This window comes from Hordeum vulgare, chromosome 3H, assembly GCF_904849725.1.
Source record: "Hordeum vulgare subsp. vulgare chromosome 3H, MorexV3_pseudomolecules_assembly, whole genome shotgun sequence".
NCBI lineage: Eukaryota > Viridiplantae > Streptophyta > Magnoliopsida > Poales > Poaceae > Hordeum > Hordeum vulgare.
The window spans coordinates 5,237,893-5,256,748 of record NC_058520.1 but is presented as its reverse complement, the minus strand read 5'-3'; the positions used below and the strand labels follow the sequence as shown (position 1 = coordinate 5,256,748).

At 43.4% G+C, this 18,856-nt stretch overlaps 1 protein-coding gene across 1 annotated transcript; it reads left to right on the top strand.

Moving 5' to 3' along the window:
- Nucleotides 1-5,869: 5,869 nt before the first annotated feature.
- LOC123441266 (transcription factor NAI1-like) lies at nucleotides 5,870-18,814 on the top strand. Its single transcript, XM_045117752.1, has 6 exons — nucleotides 5,870-5,902; nucleotides 6,048-6,122; nucleotides 8,272-8,545; nucleotides 15,635-16,191; nucleotides 16,334-16,726; nucleotides 18,719-18,814. The coding sequence occupies exons 1-6, from the start codon at nucleotides 5,870-5,872 to the stop codon at nucleotides 18,812-18,814; spliced, it is 1,428 nt and encodes a 475-aa protein (XP_044973687.1).
- Nucleotides 18,815-18,856: the final 42 nt, after the last annotated feature.

The following is an 18,856-nucleotide window of genomic DNA, read 5'->3' as shown; positions in this document are numbered from 1 at the left end:
TCTATATAATTTTAGTTTCAATAATACTAGAGGTTTATAAAAGCTTTTTAGTTGATTCCTTTATTTTATTTTTCCCAGTTTTTTTTGCTTTCTTTTTTGTTTCTAATTACTTATTTATTTTCTTTTACGATAATTCTTTTTTCTATTAAAATTTGTAACAAAATTATAATTACTTATTTATTTTCTTCTATGATAATTCTTTTTTGCTTTTAATGTTTTGAACAAAATTCTATATAATTTTAGTACAAAGTCATTTTATTTGGTACAGATTTTAAGGCTGGGCCCCACGAGCAGCTTTTAATACCGGTTCGTGGCATGAACCGGTAAAAGAGTTTTTTAGTTAATTATTTCTGCAGCTGTTTTTTAGTCCCACCTCGCCAAGCGAGAGACACTCGCAGCGGTTTATAAGCCCTGAGTGTAGAGACGATGAAGGGAGAAGCGCAGTGCTTACCTGTCTGTTACAACAAGCATTTCAAATGAACTACAAAAAGGTTGAAAGTTGGCATGGTATCATCATAATAGTTGTGGAGAAAGTCTTCACTTTTTCTTCGCTTGTGTCCTTTCCTTATTGCGCCGTAATCATGGATAATCTTCATCATTTATCAGGATGCTTGGGTCAGCCTTGACTTTGAAGGGAGGAATTTCATGAAATTTTTCATAATCTTCGGACATGTGTGTCTTGCCCTCCACTCCCACGATGTCCCTTTTTCCTGAAAGAACTATGTGGCGCTTTGGCTCATTGTATGATGTATTCGCTTCCTTATTTTTTTTTCTCGGTTTGGTAGACATGTACTTCACATAGATAACCTGTGCCACATCATTGGCTAGGACGAACGGTTCGTCAGTGTACCCAAGATTGTTCAGATCCACTGTTGTCATTCCGTACTATGGGTCTACCTGTGCCCCGCCTCCTGACAAATTGACTCATTTGCACTTAAAGAAAGGGACCTTAAAATCTACTCCGTAGTCAAGTTCTCATATGTCCACTATGTAACCATAATATGTGTCCTTTCCCTTCTCGCTGACTGCATCAAAGCGGACACCGCTGTTTTGGTTGGTGCTCTTTTGATCTTGGGCGATCATGTAAAATGTATTCTCATTTATCTCGTATCCTTTTCAAATCGTAACAGTCGAAGATGGTCCCCTGGACAACGAGTACATCTCATCACAAACAGTGTTTTCATCTCTGAGACGTGTTTCCAACCAACTGCTGAAAGTCCTGATGTGTTCACATGTAATCAAGTCGTCGCATTGCTCCGGGTGTTTGGAGCGCAGACTGTTCTTGTGTTCATCGACATAAGGGATCACCAAGGTAGAGTTCTGTAGAGCTGTGCAGTGTGCTTGAGACCAAGAATATCCGTCCCTGCATATTATTGTCTCCCCTCCAAGCGTGCCTTTTCCAGTTAGTCTCCCCTTATACGGCGATTTAGGGAGACCTATCTTCTTAAGGTCAGGAATGAAGTCAACACAAAACTCAATGACATCCTCTGTTTGATGGCCCATGGAGATGCTTCCTTCTAGCCTAGCGCGGTTACGGACATATTTTTTAGAACTCCCATGAACCTCTCAAAGGGGTACATATTGTGTAGAAATACGGGGCCCAGAATGACAATCTCGTCAACTAGATGAACTAGGACGTGCGTCATGATATTGAAGAAGGATGGTGGGAACACCAGCTCGAAACTGACAAGACATTGCACCACATCACTCCTTAGCCTTGGTATGATTTCTGAATCGATCACCTTCTGAGAGATTGCATTGAGGAATGCACATAGCTTCACAATGGCTAATCGGACGTGTTCCGGTAGAAGCCCCCTCAATGCAACCGGAAGCAGTTGCGTCATAATCACGTGGCAGTCATGCGACTTTAGGTTCTGAAACTTTTTCTCTGTCATATTTATTATTCCCTTTATATTCGACGAGAAGTCAGTCGGGACCTTCATACTAAGCAGGCATTCACAGAAGATTTCCTTCTCTTCTTTGTTAAGAGCGTAGCTGGCAGGACCTTCATACTGCTTTGGAGGCATGCCGTCTTTTTCGTGCAAACGTTGCAGGTCCTCCCGTGCCTCAGGTGTATCTTTTGTCTTCCCATACACGCCCAAGAAGCCTAGCAGGTTGACGCAAAGGTTCTTCGTCACGTGCATCACATCTATCGAAGAGCGGACCTCTAGGTCTTTCCATTAGGGTAGGTCCTAAAATATAGATTTCTTCTTCCACATGGGTGCGTGTCCCCGAGCGTCACTCGGAACAGCTAGTCTGTCGGGACCCTTTCCAAAGATTACATGTAAATCATTGACCATAGCAAGTACGTGATTACCGGTACGCATGGCAGGCTTCTTCCGGTGATCTGCCTCGCCTTTGAAATGCTTGCCTTTCTTTCGACATTGATGGTTGGTCGGAAGAAATCGACGATGGCCCAAGTACACATTCTTCCTGCAGCTTCCCAGGTATATACTTTCGGTGTCAGCTAAATAGTGCGTGCATGCGTGGTATCCCTTGTTTGTCTGTCCTGAAAGGTTACTGAGAGCGGGCCAATCGTTGATGGTTACAAACAGCAACGCGTGCAGGTTAAATTCCTCCTGTTTGTGCTCATCCCACGACGTACACCGTTTCCATTCCACAGCTGTAAAAGTTCTTCAACTAATGGCCTTAGGTACACATCAATGTCGTTGCCGGGTTGCTTAGGGCCTTGGATGAGAACTAGCATCATAATGAACTTCCGCTTCATGCACATCCAAGGAGGAAGGTTATACATACATAGAGTCACGGGCCAGATGCTGTGATTGCTGCTGTGCTCCCCAAAAGGATTAATGCCATCCGCTCTTAAACCAAACCATACGTTCCTTGGGTCACGTGCAAACTCAGCTTAGTACTCTCTCTCGATTTTTCTCCACTGCGACCCGTCAGCGGGTGCTCTCAACTTCCCGTCTTTCTTACGGTCCTCACTGTGCCATCACATCAACTTGGCATGCTCTTTGTTTTTGAATAGTCGTTTCAACCGTGGTATTATAGGAGCATACCACATCACCTTCGCAGGAACTCTCTTCTTGCGGGGCTCGCCGTCAACATCACCAGGGTCATCTCGTCTGATCTTATACCGCAATGCACCGCATACTGGGCATGCGTTCAAATCCTCATACGCACCGCGGTAGAGGATGCAGTCATTAGGGCATGCATGTATCTTCTGCACCTCCAATCCTAGAGGGCATACAATCTTCTTTGCTGCGTACGTACTGTCGGGCAATTCATTATCCTTTGGAAGCTTCTTCTTCAATATTTTCAGTAGCTTCTCAAATCCTTTGTCAGGCACAGTATTCTCTGCCTTCCACTGCAGCAATTCCAGTACGGTACCCAGCTTTGTGTTGCCATCTTCACAATTGGGGTACAACTTTTTTTTGTGATCCTCTAACATGCGATGGAACTCCAGCTTCTCCTTTTGACTTTCGCATTGCGTCCTTGCATCGACAATGACCCGGCGGAGATCATCATCGGGAACATCGTCTGGTTTCTCTTGATCTTCAGCAGCTTCCCCCGTTGCAGCATCATCGGGCACATCGTCTGGTTCCTCTTGATCTTCAGTAGCTCCCCCGTTGCAGCATCACCGTATTCGGGGGCACATAGTTGTCATCGTCCTCTTCTTCTTCGCTGTATTCAGTCATAACCCCTGTTTCTCCGTGCCTCGTCCAAACATTATAGTGTGGCATGAAACCCTTGTAAAGCAGGTGGGTGTGAAGGATTTTCCGGTCAGAGTAAGACTTCGTATTCCCACATTTACTGCATGGACAACACATAAAACCATTCTGCTTGTTTGACTTAGCCACTTGGAGAAAAATATGCACGCCCTTAATGTACTCGGAGGTGTGTCTGTCACCATACATCCATTGTTGGTTCATCTGCGTGCATTACATATAATTATGTGTGTCAAAATTAAGAAAATCAGACAAATATCTATCTAAAGTAAGAAAATCAGATAAGTATCATAAAGAAGATAAGAACAAGAGGCTCACCACGGTGGTGTCGGCGACGAGATCGGCGCGGGCGATCAACGGCGGTGAAAACGGGGACGGGGCGTGACGGACCCCTAAATCTAGACAAATCTCGGGAAAAATGAAGCTCCTAGGTCGAGCTTCAAGAGGAGAAAGCTTAACTAGTGTGGCTCGGGCATTTCATCGAACACCTCATGTGCATAGGAGGTGAGCTAGAGCACCAAAATGCCCTTCCCTCGCCGGCCAAAAAAAAACAGAGTGCTCTGCTGCGGCGATGGGTATATATAGGCAACTTATTTGTACCGGTTCGTGGCATGAACCGGGACTAAAGCCACCCCTTCTGTCCCGGTTCATGCCACGAACCGGGACCAATGGTTGTGGGCCAGCAGCGAGGACCATTGGTCCCGGTTCGTGGCTCGAACCGGGACAAATGGTTCTACACGAACCGGGACCAATGCCCGCGAGGCCCCGGCCGGTCCCCTGGGCTCACGAACCGGGTCTAATACCTCCCATTGATCCATTCGATAGCCCTATTTTCTACTAGTGATCTATGTTTGTTTTTATTTTGTGGGAAAAATGTGGTCTTTGACCACGTAGCAGATTGATACGGACACGCGTTAGATGGCATTCGGGGGGTCAGAACCTTTTGGGGTCCGGACCTATGTGGACTGTTTGTGTCTAGCTGGCCGTTGCCAAAAACAAAATTGCACGTGTAGAATGTGGATTGATTCCTCTTATCAAACTAGGGACTAATGCAAAGGTTAGGTGGATTGCATGGATAGATAACCTGTGGCAGAGAGAGGAAAATGACACAAAAATAATAAAAGGGCACGCAACACTTACCATGGAGTACATGATGAGAAGGCTGTTATTCTTGACAAATAAGTCCATGAAGATTGAGCAGGACGGTATCGTCGTTAATTAGCAGCTAAAGATTCCCCAGATGTGCATATGTAGGTTGTGATGTTTAAAGTTTTGCGAAATTGTCTCAAAAAATAACACGGATTAGTCAGAAAGGCGACAATGAGATTATTTTAGACGTAGTGCTGTCGTCAGCCGCTGCTCCTGTAGTATCCATGTAAGCCGTCGTCAGCCGCTGCTCCTGTAGTATCCATGTAAGCCGTCGTAAGCATAGTTGCCATGTTTCCGGTACGATGGGAACGAGGAACGGGAACGGGGGCGAGAGTCGAAGGCTGGAAAAAATAGGGAACAACGGGGTATACATTTCTAGAACGATTTTTCTAAAACGGAAACGTGATCCGATCAATTTCGATACGATGAATCCGGTACGGTATCATGGAACGAGGAACGTGAATCTTTACTAGTGGGGAGCAAGGAGGGAGAGGGACCGATGGAGTACTTATACACGGAACTGGCTGGGTTGGGAGCAACTGGCTGTGTCGTCGATCCATGAAGACTAAAATAAATCATCTCCTTCCCAATGAAAAATTTATTAGCAGCCTTGGAGTAATTGGAGAGCAAAACGAAAAGTTATTTAGGGTAGTGAAAAAGAACTGGACAGAGAGTAAAACGAGGAGTTCGTAATTGATATGACTGACCTTTTGCTTACTCGATCGATTCAAGAACCAAGACTATCGAGTCACGGAAACTGAATCGACGATCTGGCTGCGGGAACGCCAAATCCGCATCAAATCTTACCGAATCAACTCGCGTTTCCGAATCTGATTCTGGACGATGAATCCGGGTCGAGGGACGGCCCACCGTTCCCCGTTTCCGGCTACTATGGTCGTAAGCCGTCCTCAGGCGACAATGAGAAAGGCGACAATGAGATTATCTAATTTTAGGGAATGGACAGAAGTATTCAGACGTGTCCATGTAATGCGTCTGGTCATATGCAAGCTTGTCAAAATGAAAACCATAAAATGGATTCTTTTAAGGACACATTACAAACACAGGTACTCACATACATGCATCAGTGATTTGCCTTTGGATACTCCCCCCGATTTATTGTTGATTTAGTTTGTAAGTTGCATAGCTAATTTTGTAAAATCCAGCAGATTGGCATGCCTCAAACATCTCATCCGTCTGTGGCACAATCAGGTGGACCGAGACCGCCGCGCCGTCGAAGACTACCTTGTTCCGATGCCGCCAAATGCAGCAGAACACAAGGATCAGGCACACTAATGGAAGTTCACCAAGCTACAAGATCTGAATCCACCGCAGGCATGCACTACATCTTGCCCCACCAGAGAAACAGCGATGCCCATACCTGAAGAGCCAGCACACAACCGATCGACCAGTGTAATACTGTATTATTCAGGTGGACGATAATGTCAGCATCAGATGGAACCTACCCATGCGAACAATGCCGTATGACTAGTAAGTTGTAATCGGGGTATTCATGTGACTCTGCATATGACTGATATACTTAACAGTTCCCCGGCCCTTATCTTATAGGGCAGTATTAGTATTCCTTCTGTCTGATAGAGGACCATTTGTCTGCAACCGGGGGCGGTCACACTCTGGACCAATCGTGATTATTACTCAACATGCAAGATACTTCCTCTAGTTCTCTCTAACTACAATTATTTAGGTACAGAGTGAGTAGATCACACCTAACTTGTAGCAACAATTTCCGTAGATTATGGCCAACCTGGCCGTGGCCGCCAATATCATTAGGACAGTAGCTTTTGCACGTTTAGAATGTGTACATGATGAGAAATAAGTCTAGGCAAATTGAGCGGGCCGCTAGCCTTTTCAATTAGCAGCGAAAGATTCCTCGGATATGCATATGTAGGCTCTGATGTTCACAGCGCACCCAATGCATTGTTTATCTGCAACTGTATACCCATAAACATTTTCATTTGGGCAATAAAGTTTGGCACCCCTAAAAAACACAGCTAGTATGCAGATTTTCAGGAAATAAAAACCGTGTGCATCATAGTATGCCATTTTAGGAAGCATTTTATATGATATATAGACTGACATATTGTCCAAAAACAGTTGATAGGCCGAAAACTCGGGAAAGGTCCTTATGACCTAGATCGGGAAGCACTCTCCCCCCTTCCCCTTACTCTACACACCCACCCTCGCAGTCCCGCCATCGCGTCCTGCCATCGCCTCCCTCTGCCTCCCATCGCCGTCGACTTTCTTGCCACCCATTATCAGTGCCGCCCTTGCCTTCCATTGCTGACACCCCCGCCTTCCATCGCCGTTGGCCCTCCCTGCATATGAGCCGCAACGCCTCCCATCCTATTGCCGTCGTTAATACACCAGATCTAGAGTTCCCCAAACCACCTCTTTGACATGGTTCCTTTTCCTTGGTCAGCAGCCATCGCCCAACGTAGATCCTCCTCCTCCGTACCTTCTCCCTCTTCATCGTTAATTAGTCAATTAGCAAAATATTTATAAGATATCATTCTAGGTATACCGACCCTTGTTGTTTGTAGGTGTAGTTGGGTTACTTAATTGGCTAGGTTAGCTAAATAGTACTGTATTAGGTAATTACGTCTAGCAATTTTTTTGATAATACAGAGCTAATTTACAATTTTTTTGTTTGTTAATTCCATGTCATTTGTAAGTCAATTAGCTAAAAATTGTTGTGTGCTAGGTTTCATGTCATTAATTCGTAAATTATATAAGAATTTTTAATTATAGTTTCTGTGTGAGTGAATCACCTAATTATAGGTCGGTATGTAGGTGATTTATGATGATGTCATGTGAGATGTTTTAAAAAAGAGAATGTGTGTGTGTGTGTGTGTGTGTGTGAATATAAAAGTTAGAATAAAACTTCAAATTTTATCACATGTGATGTGTTGTGGAAGTGCAAGTCCAAGTGATCTGATGTGTGTATGTGTGCCATGCTATATAATAAGTGTTGAAATTTGTAAAAGTAAAAGTAAAACTAAAAGAGTTTCCATGGCAGCAGAAATGGTTTCCTGCAACAACAACTAATTTTTGGCTAAGATATCGGGGGCAAGGGGTTTAGGGTATGGATCACTAGACATCGAGTTGTCGAAGGTGAGCCCTCTAGGTTAAGGAGTAGGGGTTTTGGGGAATGTGGTTAGGGGTTTGTCGTTTGGATCACTCGACGTCAAAAAATATTCTTTGTTATTTTATACTCAGGTTATATTTCTTTTGCGACACATTTTTAAAATAATGAATTATTAGGTATTAGCACCGAGTGAAGTTCAGGCCACCGCCATCGAAGTACCACGGCATTAGGCTTCAGTCGGGCCATTGGGTGGAAGATATTTGTGCGCCAGGGGAGACTAATAAGCATTGGCTTTGCACGTTCAGTACCAAGCAAAAAATAGTGCGCTAGTACGAGTCCGCAGCTACCAACCTATTGGAGAGCCAAGGGCAACTCAGCTTCCCCGACTACTACGCCCGGTTCAGGGTCGAATCCTTGGACGGGGACAAGAAGGATCGCTTGACCCATGCGCAATTTATCATCGAGCGCGTCAGTGAAATTTACATGACCTCACTTGTTCAGGCTAACCAGCAGCTCTGCATTGAGAACCACACTCTGATCGAATACGTCAGGGATGATAGGGAGATCCAGGCCAACCGCCAGGACATGGCCTGCCGTCGTGTCGGTCAGGAGAATTACTTCACGAAGCTCCAAAAGTTTAACCACGAGCTAGAGGAGAGTGATAACCCAGTCCTACGGAATTGGCCTACTATCAACTACCATGAGGCGGCGATAACTATTCTCTCAATTTGGACTCTTTGTTGTCAAGCTTCTTGGGTAAACTAACTAGCTAGTCTTATGTACATGTAGTAGGCAATGTAGTGTCTTGTCTACTAAATGTTCGCCTGATGTTAATGTGGTACCATGCTCTACTTGTGCAACGAAGTACTTTAAATTCGCCAGTTCTTATGAATGTGATTTGTGCTTGTGTATGTGATATGTGCCACCACAGCTTGTTTACCATGTTTCTTCTAATTTGAACTATTTATTTAACATGCATTATGATTTCAGACATTTTTTCAATTTATTGTGATGATATTAATACGTGTTTTTTTGTTTTGCTTTTCTTATAGCTGGTAGGTGCTTCATCAAACAAGAAGTGATTCATAAAAACAATGATGCTTCTCGGATGTGGCGGCTGTGACTACCGTTCCTCAAATAATTCTATATCCATGGTCACGAAGGATCATGATCCATACAAGGCTCGAGAATTTCACGGGATAGAGATATGGTATAAGAAATAGTCTATTAAGTAACTCTAAGTGAATTGTGGATACATCTGTATCCTTAACATACCGAAACGATTGCCATTATTCGTATCAAACTAATAGCGATTTATACAAGATAAATCTTCAAATCAATGGTGGGCCAATAAAGAATTTTTGTGCATACTTATTAAGATGCTTGGCTTTCCAAATAGGAGGAGGAACCTAAGTCCACTACCGAACACAATCCATACGCTACCGACGAGAAGGAGGAGAGGTAGAGGAGAAAGTGTGTGAGGATGACCTTCTAGGCTTGTGCCTCCATCTCTATAGTCAGGAGAAAGAACATTGGGAATCACCATATGATGTCTAGAAACCCATGCCCACCGAGCGCCAACATGTTGTTAGACCAATTGGAAACATGTAAATGATGATCTTAAAATTTATTAGCATATAATATTTGAACAATGACACGTGATTTTCCTTCCATTGTGCAATCAGTGTGAACTCATTCAAGTGGGTTTTGACCACCTCCAGGTGAACCACCTTATTATTGCTCTTCCGAGGGCACATTACATCGGCTTGGTAAAGTTGAGTGACAAGGCTCCACTGTCGCCACGTTTCACCAAGGAGCAGTACCTATGACACTCATTGGTCCATATCCAATGCTTAGTAATTATTTAACTACTATATTCACTACTCCCTCCATCTCAGTTTATAAGTCCGGCACGTGTACCTAGATCATTAATTTGACCAACTTAATGATAAGCATATATTATAAAAAATATATCTTTAAAAACTTTAGATGTTCTATTTTCTAATGATATATTTTTATATTAAACAATAGATTTTATATAAGTCAAATTGACGACCTAGGTACAAGTGTGTGCCTTCTAAACCGTGACGGAGGTAGTACTACCTCCGCCGCGGTTTAGAAGACACGGTTAAATTTACGTAATAGATAAGGTTTAAGGCGCATTGCATTTACTCCTAGCATCTAATTAGTACTCCGTTGTACTACTTCTATATGCATGCATAGTGTGAATGCTATTTTAACTTATTTCACAACCAATCAATAACCACCTAGGTTCTAAAGAATTTTCATGCACGCCTTCTAAACCGTGACGGAGGGAATATTGTAGGATCACTTTACCTGTCTTGATGGGAACCTCGATGAGTGTGCCTGGCCGTTGACAGAGTTGCCAAGAAACATCTCTCCAACATGAAGCACATTGTGTGATACCACATGACGGGATGAGAGCTTGCCCCCCCCCCCTAGATGGAGATAGTAACAAGATGATGAAGTGTGTTGCTTGCAAGACCAATATGGTCCGGGCGAGCACTTTTTGGTAAGTAATATTGTTACTTTCTACTACTTGCATCAACAATAGATTGTTCCTTCTACTCGTCATATGATTTATTCTGTCTAAGTAGGTAAGGGAGCCATGGATCCTAGTTGATTGATTGTCGGCGTTGGTGGATATACAACCCGAAGTGAAAAGGACAACGCATTGTGAAAAGGGAGGACTGGCTATGGATGAAGGGTCTATCACACATCTAGGTGAGCCTCACCCTCATAACTCTCCAGCAAAAAATTGTATGTGCAACCCAAAGGTCAATTTTCTATCTAGGTGCATCTATGTTTAGTAATCATGATGCTTTCTCTTCCAGATGAGAAATCCTAGGGGCACAACCATAGGGGAAAGGGGTCAAGGGATATTGCAGCAACTCGACCAAGGAGAAGGTGGATCTGTACACATCTTTCTATCAGGAGAAGTACGAGGACAAGCGTAATCCATAGGACCAAATTCTCGGTCAGGAGTTGGTGATGAGGGTAGGAGGTGGGAAGAAGAGTGACCGCCACCTCATACGCAACATCACGATTGCCACCTCCTCGGGTGTCAAGCTATATCAGATCCATGTTTAGAGAATAAGAATAAGTCCCTTCATAAGGAGTCGTTTGATGCCTCATTCGCGTGAGATTGCATGGCTGCAGTTTGTATCTTCCATACACATGTCTTTACATTATTCCATTGTAACATATATTTGAGACTGCAATGACATATTATTGGCCATGTTTGAGGTGGGAAAAGCCTCTCGGGTCACAAAGATGGAAGAAGGAAGGAGGAAAAGGGAGGAAGTTGAGGCCGTAGAGGCGACACATATGTAAGAAGAAGTGGTGACATGAGAGATGCTCTAGGCAGAGTCAAGTTTAGTACTTTCGCAGAATCAACACTAGTAGTAACTGATCGACCATTGTGATACAATGGTAACAAAAATATATGCAGATGTTCTATCAAAGTCTCGAGGCTATAAAGCATGCCCCACCTCCTCTTCCCCCACCCCATTCCTCCTCCACAAGCATAGAACTCGTATGCATGGAGTTGATGTTCATCACCGAGATGCCGTGTCAGCGAATTGTATGATGCTTTGATGCTGTTAAGTCACTATGCTTGTGTCGGTGAATTGCAAGTACTATGCTTGTGTTGGTATGGACTATATAGGTTTTTATCTAACTTGTTGTTGTGTGACATGTGAACTTTCTATGGTAATTGACTTGTTGCTAGTTTGTGTGGAGTATGTGCGATTTTTGGATGGTGCTAGCTGGATGGCTTTTGCTGAGTACCAAACTAGCAACAAGAGTACTACTAATTCACAAGTAGTGCTAGTTCTTTCACGAGCACACACTACTTCCTAGTCTTGTTCTCGGCAAAGGGATGTTGTGTCGTGAGCCCGTGAAATGAAACTCGGCAAAGACCTTCGCACTCGGTAAACACATATTTTTGGTTAGTGTTTTTTACTATCCCTAACATGTGACTATTCGCCAGTTATTAGGGTCCTATATGTATTTCTAGTTTCAGTTCTCATATGCTTCCTCATAGTTTAACCAATCTTATAACTTTTTTTGCCTTCAACAATAGTTCTCTTTAAAAGGTACCATACTATTTTCTGTTTTGTCCTAGCAGAACGATGGCCAGCTACAAGGTTTGAACCTACATTTGCTAGTTGTTACTCGTTAGCACAATGGTATTCGCACACGAACACGTCACCGTGTACCCTCGACGCCAGGGGTGACGCACCGCAGCTCACATCGAAGGAGACCCGACCGACAGCGCGATACGCAAGACAGTCAGTGGATGCTTTTGCAGACCCAAAACCCCATAGGACCACGAGGGACCCCGTAATGGCGAGTGGTGGCTATGGGCTGCCCTAGGTCGGCCTGACCGCCCCTAGGGCCTCGTGGATCACTGCCCTCCAAACGAAGAATGAACGAAGAATGAGAAAGTAGAAGAACAAGGGAGAGAGATAAAGGTCAAGATAAAAAGTGGTAGATTGATTTGTTCGATTGTGTGTTGTTTCAATCGGCCGTCACCTCCACTATATATAAGAGGCGGCATAATTTACCGTACAAGTAAAGCATTCATCTAGGCTTTTCTTACAAAAAAATTACATTAATTCACGTCCCAGAGTCCTAATTTCAGTCTAACTTGGATTATCCGACTGAACCTTTAGCCTGATCTTGTTTTGCCTCTCCAGGTTGCATGCGACCTCAGATTGACCCGTTATGGCAAGTCATATTTGGTGATGCATGTGTACAATCATGGATATATGACTTTCCAAGTTTGTTTGCATGTATTTCATCATTAACGGTCACTGAATCCTTTCCCAAAGAATAATATACTACGGCTTTCCTAGAATGCACTGTATTGTACGTTCATTTTAAAATATTTTGAACTCTCATACCTCCTTTTGACTGCTAGAAAAAAATGTTGTGTGTACATATATCCATGACATTTTTGGTTATTTGTATATCCTTTATATTTCCCACATTTTCACCGTAGCTGCATTCCAAGATATCCAAGTGTATGTGTATATCTAATGATACAAAATAGTATGTATATAACCTCTAATTTTTAAGGTATTAGATACGGCCAAATAATATGAAATGCCATCCCAAGGTTTGTATGTATAATTATGAAGTTCCTATATATTTTTTGTAATGTTTTACTTTTCAAGGTATCTAGTATTTTTTGAATGATTCAGGAAACTTTTTACGGACTAATTTTTTATAGAAATAAAGGTGACCAAATAATATAAAATATGATCTAGGTGGCCATGTTTGGAGGCCAGATTATATAAACTGTAATCCAGGTTTTTTATATTGTACAATGACATGTATGTCCTCTGTTTTTTAGCTGCAAAGGTAATAATTTAGGTGGATATGTTTGGAGGACAGTGGCTGTGGCAGTAGGTAATTATCTCCAAGTTTTCAAGGATAATGGGTCATTAGTAATCCACAATCTGATTTTAGCTGGGGTAGAGTAGATTATGAGTTTTTAATAATCTGGCCATCTAGTTTTTGTAAACTGCAATATAATCTGTCCTGTTTGGAGACATAATAGATTATAAAAATCAGATTGTATAATTTGGGTGGTTCCAAACAGGGCCTAAGTAACCTACTTTACCATAGCATCCAAGGGTGAAGCGCTTCAGAGGGATGCGGTTGGGAGGAGCTAGGATGGGGTGGAACACCTTCTCGTGGTTGTTGCCACACACGAGAAAGCCGGGGAGGGGTGCCTTCCGGTGGTGGGCACGAAAGCGGCTGAGGAATTCAAGGTCAGTGTCTATGCCAACATGTCACCAACTCTTGCAGATGGCCGTTGCACACTAGAGGGAGGTCGGCTACGACGGGAGGTGGAGTATGACCTCCCAAAGCATACCATGTTGTCCAAAAAGATGTCGCGGAGGCGGCGGCGGTGGATAATTCCGGCTGCACCGTCGTCCATGTGGGTTTGGTGATGGAGATGTGTGCTGGGTTGGCGGACCCTGCAGCGACCTTGTGACTCGCATGGATTTGAGTATGGAGGCATGGGCTACGGCGGCAGCATATTCCGACGTCCACCTCATTGTGTTGGATGTGTTTCATGTCCTGGTACGCCGCCAAGGCAAAAGACCTACATGGAACACATGTATGTAGTACTAGCACAAATGCCTGTGCACTGCAACGGAAAAACAACTATTGTATTGCTATGAAAAAAGGCTAGTACCAGCAATGCGACACAGGCTTCATGGTCAATACACAATTTTTCCACTGATGGATTAAGCCTAAGGAACTTTTAATAAAATTATAGTTTAATCATACTCAATCACCCTTAGTGAATGTACATGATTCAGAAATGAAGTCACACGATTCAAAATTAATAATAGGACACACACAAATAAAAGATTATGATTTCTATAAGTTTGGTCAAAGTAGAGATACTTTGACTTCGGACAAAACTTATATGCAGACTAAAAAGGACCGGAGGGAGTAAGTTTTTCTATTAGAGGTCGTCTTGAGGGCTGAACAGCTCGCGCGACCCATCAGACAGTTGTGTGATCCCTCGCGCCACATTTCACCTTGTGGTAGGGTGGGATTCAGATGACTACAACTTTTGCATACGACCTCGGATTGAGACGATTTGTATATCAAATTCAATCTTTTCGACGACACGAAGATAATCTGCGAACAACACTTTCTCATCTGAGGTCGTCTTGGGGGATCAATCGGCCGAATATCACTCGGGAAGCAAAATTCGGGCATTTTAAATACAATTTCAGCCCTTAAGATGAGATTCGATAATGATGACCTACTCATGAAAATTGTTCCGTTCGGCATTGTAAAACGTCTTTCTTCTGAACACCTTTTTATTTGAATCCATCTCAATAATGTTTTATTCCATGTCAAAATCTGATGTCAACAAATGGAACTGTTCTTTAGGAAGTCTAGTGGAACTGTTATTGGTCCGTTGTCACTTGGCTATCGTGCAGGGTCACAATTACAAATGCTATAGCGCACGTGCTAAAACATTGGTATTTTGGATGATTCACGTGGCCGGATCCACTAGTCCAGCTATGCACTGATCTTAACAACAGGAGAGTCCATTGTACACACAATGTAATTTTGTATGGTTGCGCAACCAGCACCTTTAATTTGCTGGTACACACAGAATATGATTTCCACTAGATCCAGGCCAGATAACAAGCAGGATCTAACGACTCATTTGTTTGTTTAACGTTGGACCATTTGTCTTAGGCTTGAGAGGGGCCTTAGTGTGACCAAATTATACACGGATCTTAATCTTGATCGACAACAGGAGAGTTCATTGTACACGTAATATAATTTTGTATTGTTGCACAACCACTCGCACCTTTAATTTGCTGGTGTCTAGAATATGATTTCAACTAGATCCAGGCCAGATAACCAGGTTGCAACGACTCATTGTTTGTTTAAGGTTGGCACATTTGTCCTAGGCTTGAGAGGGGCCTTAGTGTGAGCACACACTATACTGACAGAGTGGACGCACGCTTCCTTATAAACCCCAAGACTAGACATCAGGTTGCATAGCAGCTACAACGATCGAGTTGATCACCCACCGATCAAGGTAAACAATTCCACTACTACACGCATGGTTCTCTCATTAATTCTAATTCTGTTGTGTCTCATGTCTATCTCGTTACTGAACCAGCTGCCAAGTCAGTCGCTACGGACGGAGAGATGCTAATGGACGACATGGATGACTCACTCCTATTCATGCAGTGGGCGGTGAGCACGCTGCAGCACGAGGAGGATCAAAGAGGAGCCGACGAGAACAGGGATGGCTTCCCATGCGATTCCTCGGAGCTCGCTGAAGCAAACAACAGGCAAAGCTCCGGCGCCGATACCGGCCTCGGTGGGGGGATCATCATCAGTCCATCCCCCGATGCGGCCATGCAGCAAGGCAGCAATTCCACGTTGACGTCGTTCCCAGCCTCGGGCAGCATGAGCAGTACCGGCGCCACCAACACCCAATCCATGAGCTGGAACTTCGACGCAGCACAGCCGTCTAGCGATGGCGGTGGCACACGGGCCACCAGAGCGCCGCTTCGTTGTTCTGGCGCTGGCGTGTCACAGCCGACGAGGAGGGCCGCCGCAAGGAAACTCGCCGCCTGCGCGCAAGACCACATCATGGCGGAGAGGAAGCGCCGGGAGAAGACGAACCAGCGCTTCATCGAGCTTTCCGCCGTCATCCCCGGACTCAAGAAGGTCTTTGACTTCCCCGTGTTTTTCGACGCATCCTAACATACCTTCAGTAAATGCATAGTTCTTTTTTCTGTTTTGCTCGTGGCGTCAATGCTTACTTATAATCTGTTAATGTGTTATTTTGTTTACAATTTATGTCCATCAGATGGACAAGGGGACGATTCTTACCAACGCAACAAGCTATGTGAAAGAGCTACAAGAGAAGGTCAAGTCCCTGGAGGAAGCCGGCAGGAACCATAGGAGCGTCGAGACCATGGTGCTCGTCAGGGAGCCGAGCCGCCATGCCGCCCAGAACTGCGACGAGGGGTCCCGTTTGTTCTACGCGACAGACCGGACGCCGGCGAGGAGCCAGCTGCTGCCCGAGATCGAGGCAAAGCTTTCAGGGAACAAGGTGATGTTGTCGATCCACTGTGAAATAAATGGGAAGGGCCTGGTCGCGAGGGTTCTTGTGGAGTTGGAGGAGTTGCACCTTTGCATCGTGCACAATAATGTGATGCCATTCACGGAGTCCACCGTGATTATAACCACCATGGCAAAGGCAAGTTCTCACCATTACTTTTATGATGGCACCATGAAAACAGGGCAGGGTGTTTGTGTGATTTCATCGAGACTAAGCCCGGCCAGTGGAAGACCACACTAGCTGTATTAGATAATTGTCGCCACCACACGAAAAAGAATTTTCCCTCGCTTTGTATTACAAAGCAATCAACCGATACAACCAACGACAATTGTCGCCATCACATAGCTCCGCATGTGCCACATTAGTGTGGACACTAGACTGCCTAGAGGCCCCTTGGACCAACATAACTGATAGATATACGACATGGAAATGGAAGGATGAAGAACCAAAATTAACACATAGGAAACAAGGATTTAACGTTGAAAACCATCCAACATGAAGGGGACAAAAGTACGGGAGTCAATCAGCAGATCTTCACTATATTGGAAGAGGTTAGAAACGCCGAGGATTTAGAACTGATTGACTTATGTCGTGTTGTGGCTAATAAGATGTACATATAACAGGGGTGACCTTGGTCAATATTGATTCATATCGCCGGTGATCTTTGCGACACCCCCAGGTGTCCTTGACACAAGCCTCCAGGCAACGGCCCTCCAATCTGCTCCGCTCCTCAAAAGTTAGCTTTTATACTTATATATGAATTTGGATCATAACATAACAAATAACTTGGGTGACTGCAGTTATCGCCGACCAGGTCCATCACAACTATACCACGTCGCACTCATTGCTAGATCTACCACACACACACAACAAACACCCTTCCCCGACCGCCACCACCTCCACCATCCCACACATGACATGCCGTCACACAATGTTTTATGGGGAAGTGGAAGGATTAGTTAGGTGGATCTATGGGCAGATACAGCCACACATGAATGAGTTTTATTTGTTCTCGACATTCTTTTATATATTTAGTGCATGTCGCTACAAGATGAAGTTAGGCTGTCCAACAAATAACGTATTCGGTTCCCAATTTGATGATATATCTTGCATTGTAGGTAAAACATTATTTTCTCTCTTTATTACAGGTATAAAAAAGAATTGACATTTATAGTCATCTGATCAATATTTTTCTCAACACTTTCGTGCTTGCGTGAATCGCGTATTAGAATGGATGCTTCTTAGTGATTAATTAGAAATTGGTATTTCTCAGTAAGTGAAATGGGAAAACTGATTTACTAAATTTTTGCTTACTTGAGGTTTTATCTTATTTACCAAGCTATGATGCTAATGACACCATTGGCCATGTAAAATGAAGTTCCTCTGCGAGGATGGACTCCTCTCAATATTCTTTTTCCTCATTCTCCACTGTATGTTCTTTAAATAGATAGATATGCAGACCCAAAGCGGTCGGACCTTTCCGAGGGCCCGGAGCCAGCGGGAGTTATGTGCACCGGGCTATCCTTTTATAGATATGCAGACCATGCTATAAAATGTACACTTGCAAAATATAATACAAAAAGACAAAGAAATTATCAAGTAGCAACGCAAAATCAACTTAACCATAGAAACATTAGATTGTTTCATTTGGAAGTGGAGTTTCAGTTTTTCTGATATCCAATATAGTACCCTTTTTCAAAGACCCAATATAGCACCTTATGCAATTCAAATTAAACGTAAACTTTCTGGTAGGACACAACACATTCTTCAAGATAGTAATTTGACGGTTGTCTTATCTACAATCATGTTATGTCGTATAAATTTTTTATTAAGGTATATTTCATAATAAATATCATAATGTCAACGTAATTCACTATATATTATTTTCTTTGTAGACAGGCAAAACTAGAATTGTTTGACTGATAAAATTGTAGAAATAGTTGAATTTTCCATTCGGAGGCCATAGTACATCACTACTTAAAAGTGTCTATCCGTCATCATTTAAGTTGGAGAAACAACGGAAAAAGGCACACTATTGATATTATGTATAATTCTATTATACATGACCATCCGTGTCCTTAAGAACTTTTGGCTTTAAAGTTGTGTGGATCGACTAACTTTCATATTCAGGTGGAGGAGGGCTTTACCATCAATGCAGAGGAGATAGTAGGAAGACTCAACTATGTATTGTGCCAACATAGCAGCAACAAGAGTTGTTACAAATAACGAAGAAATGGGCCCGAATGAAAGACCACCTCAGACAGATTA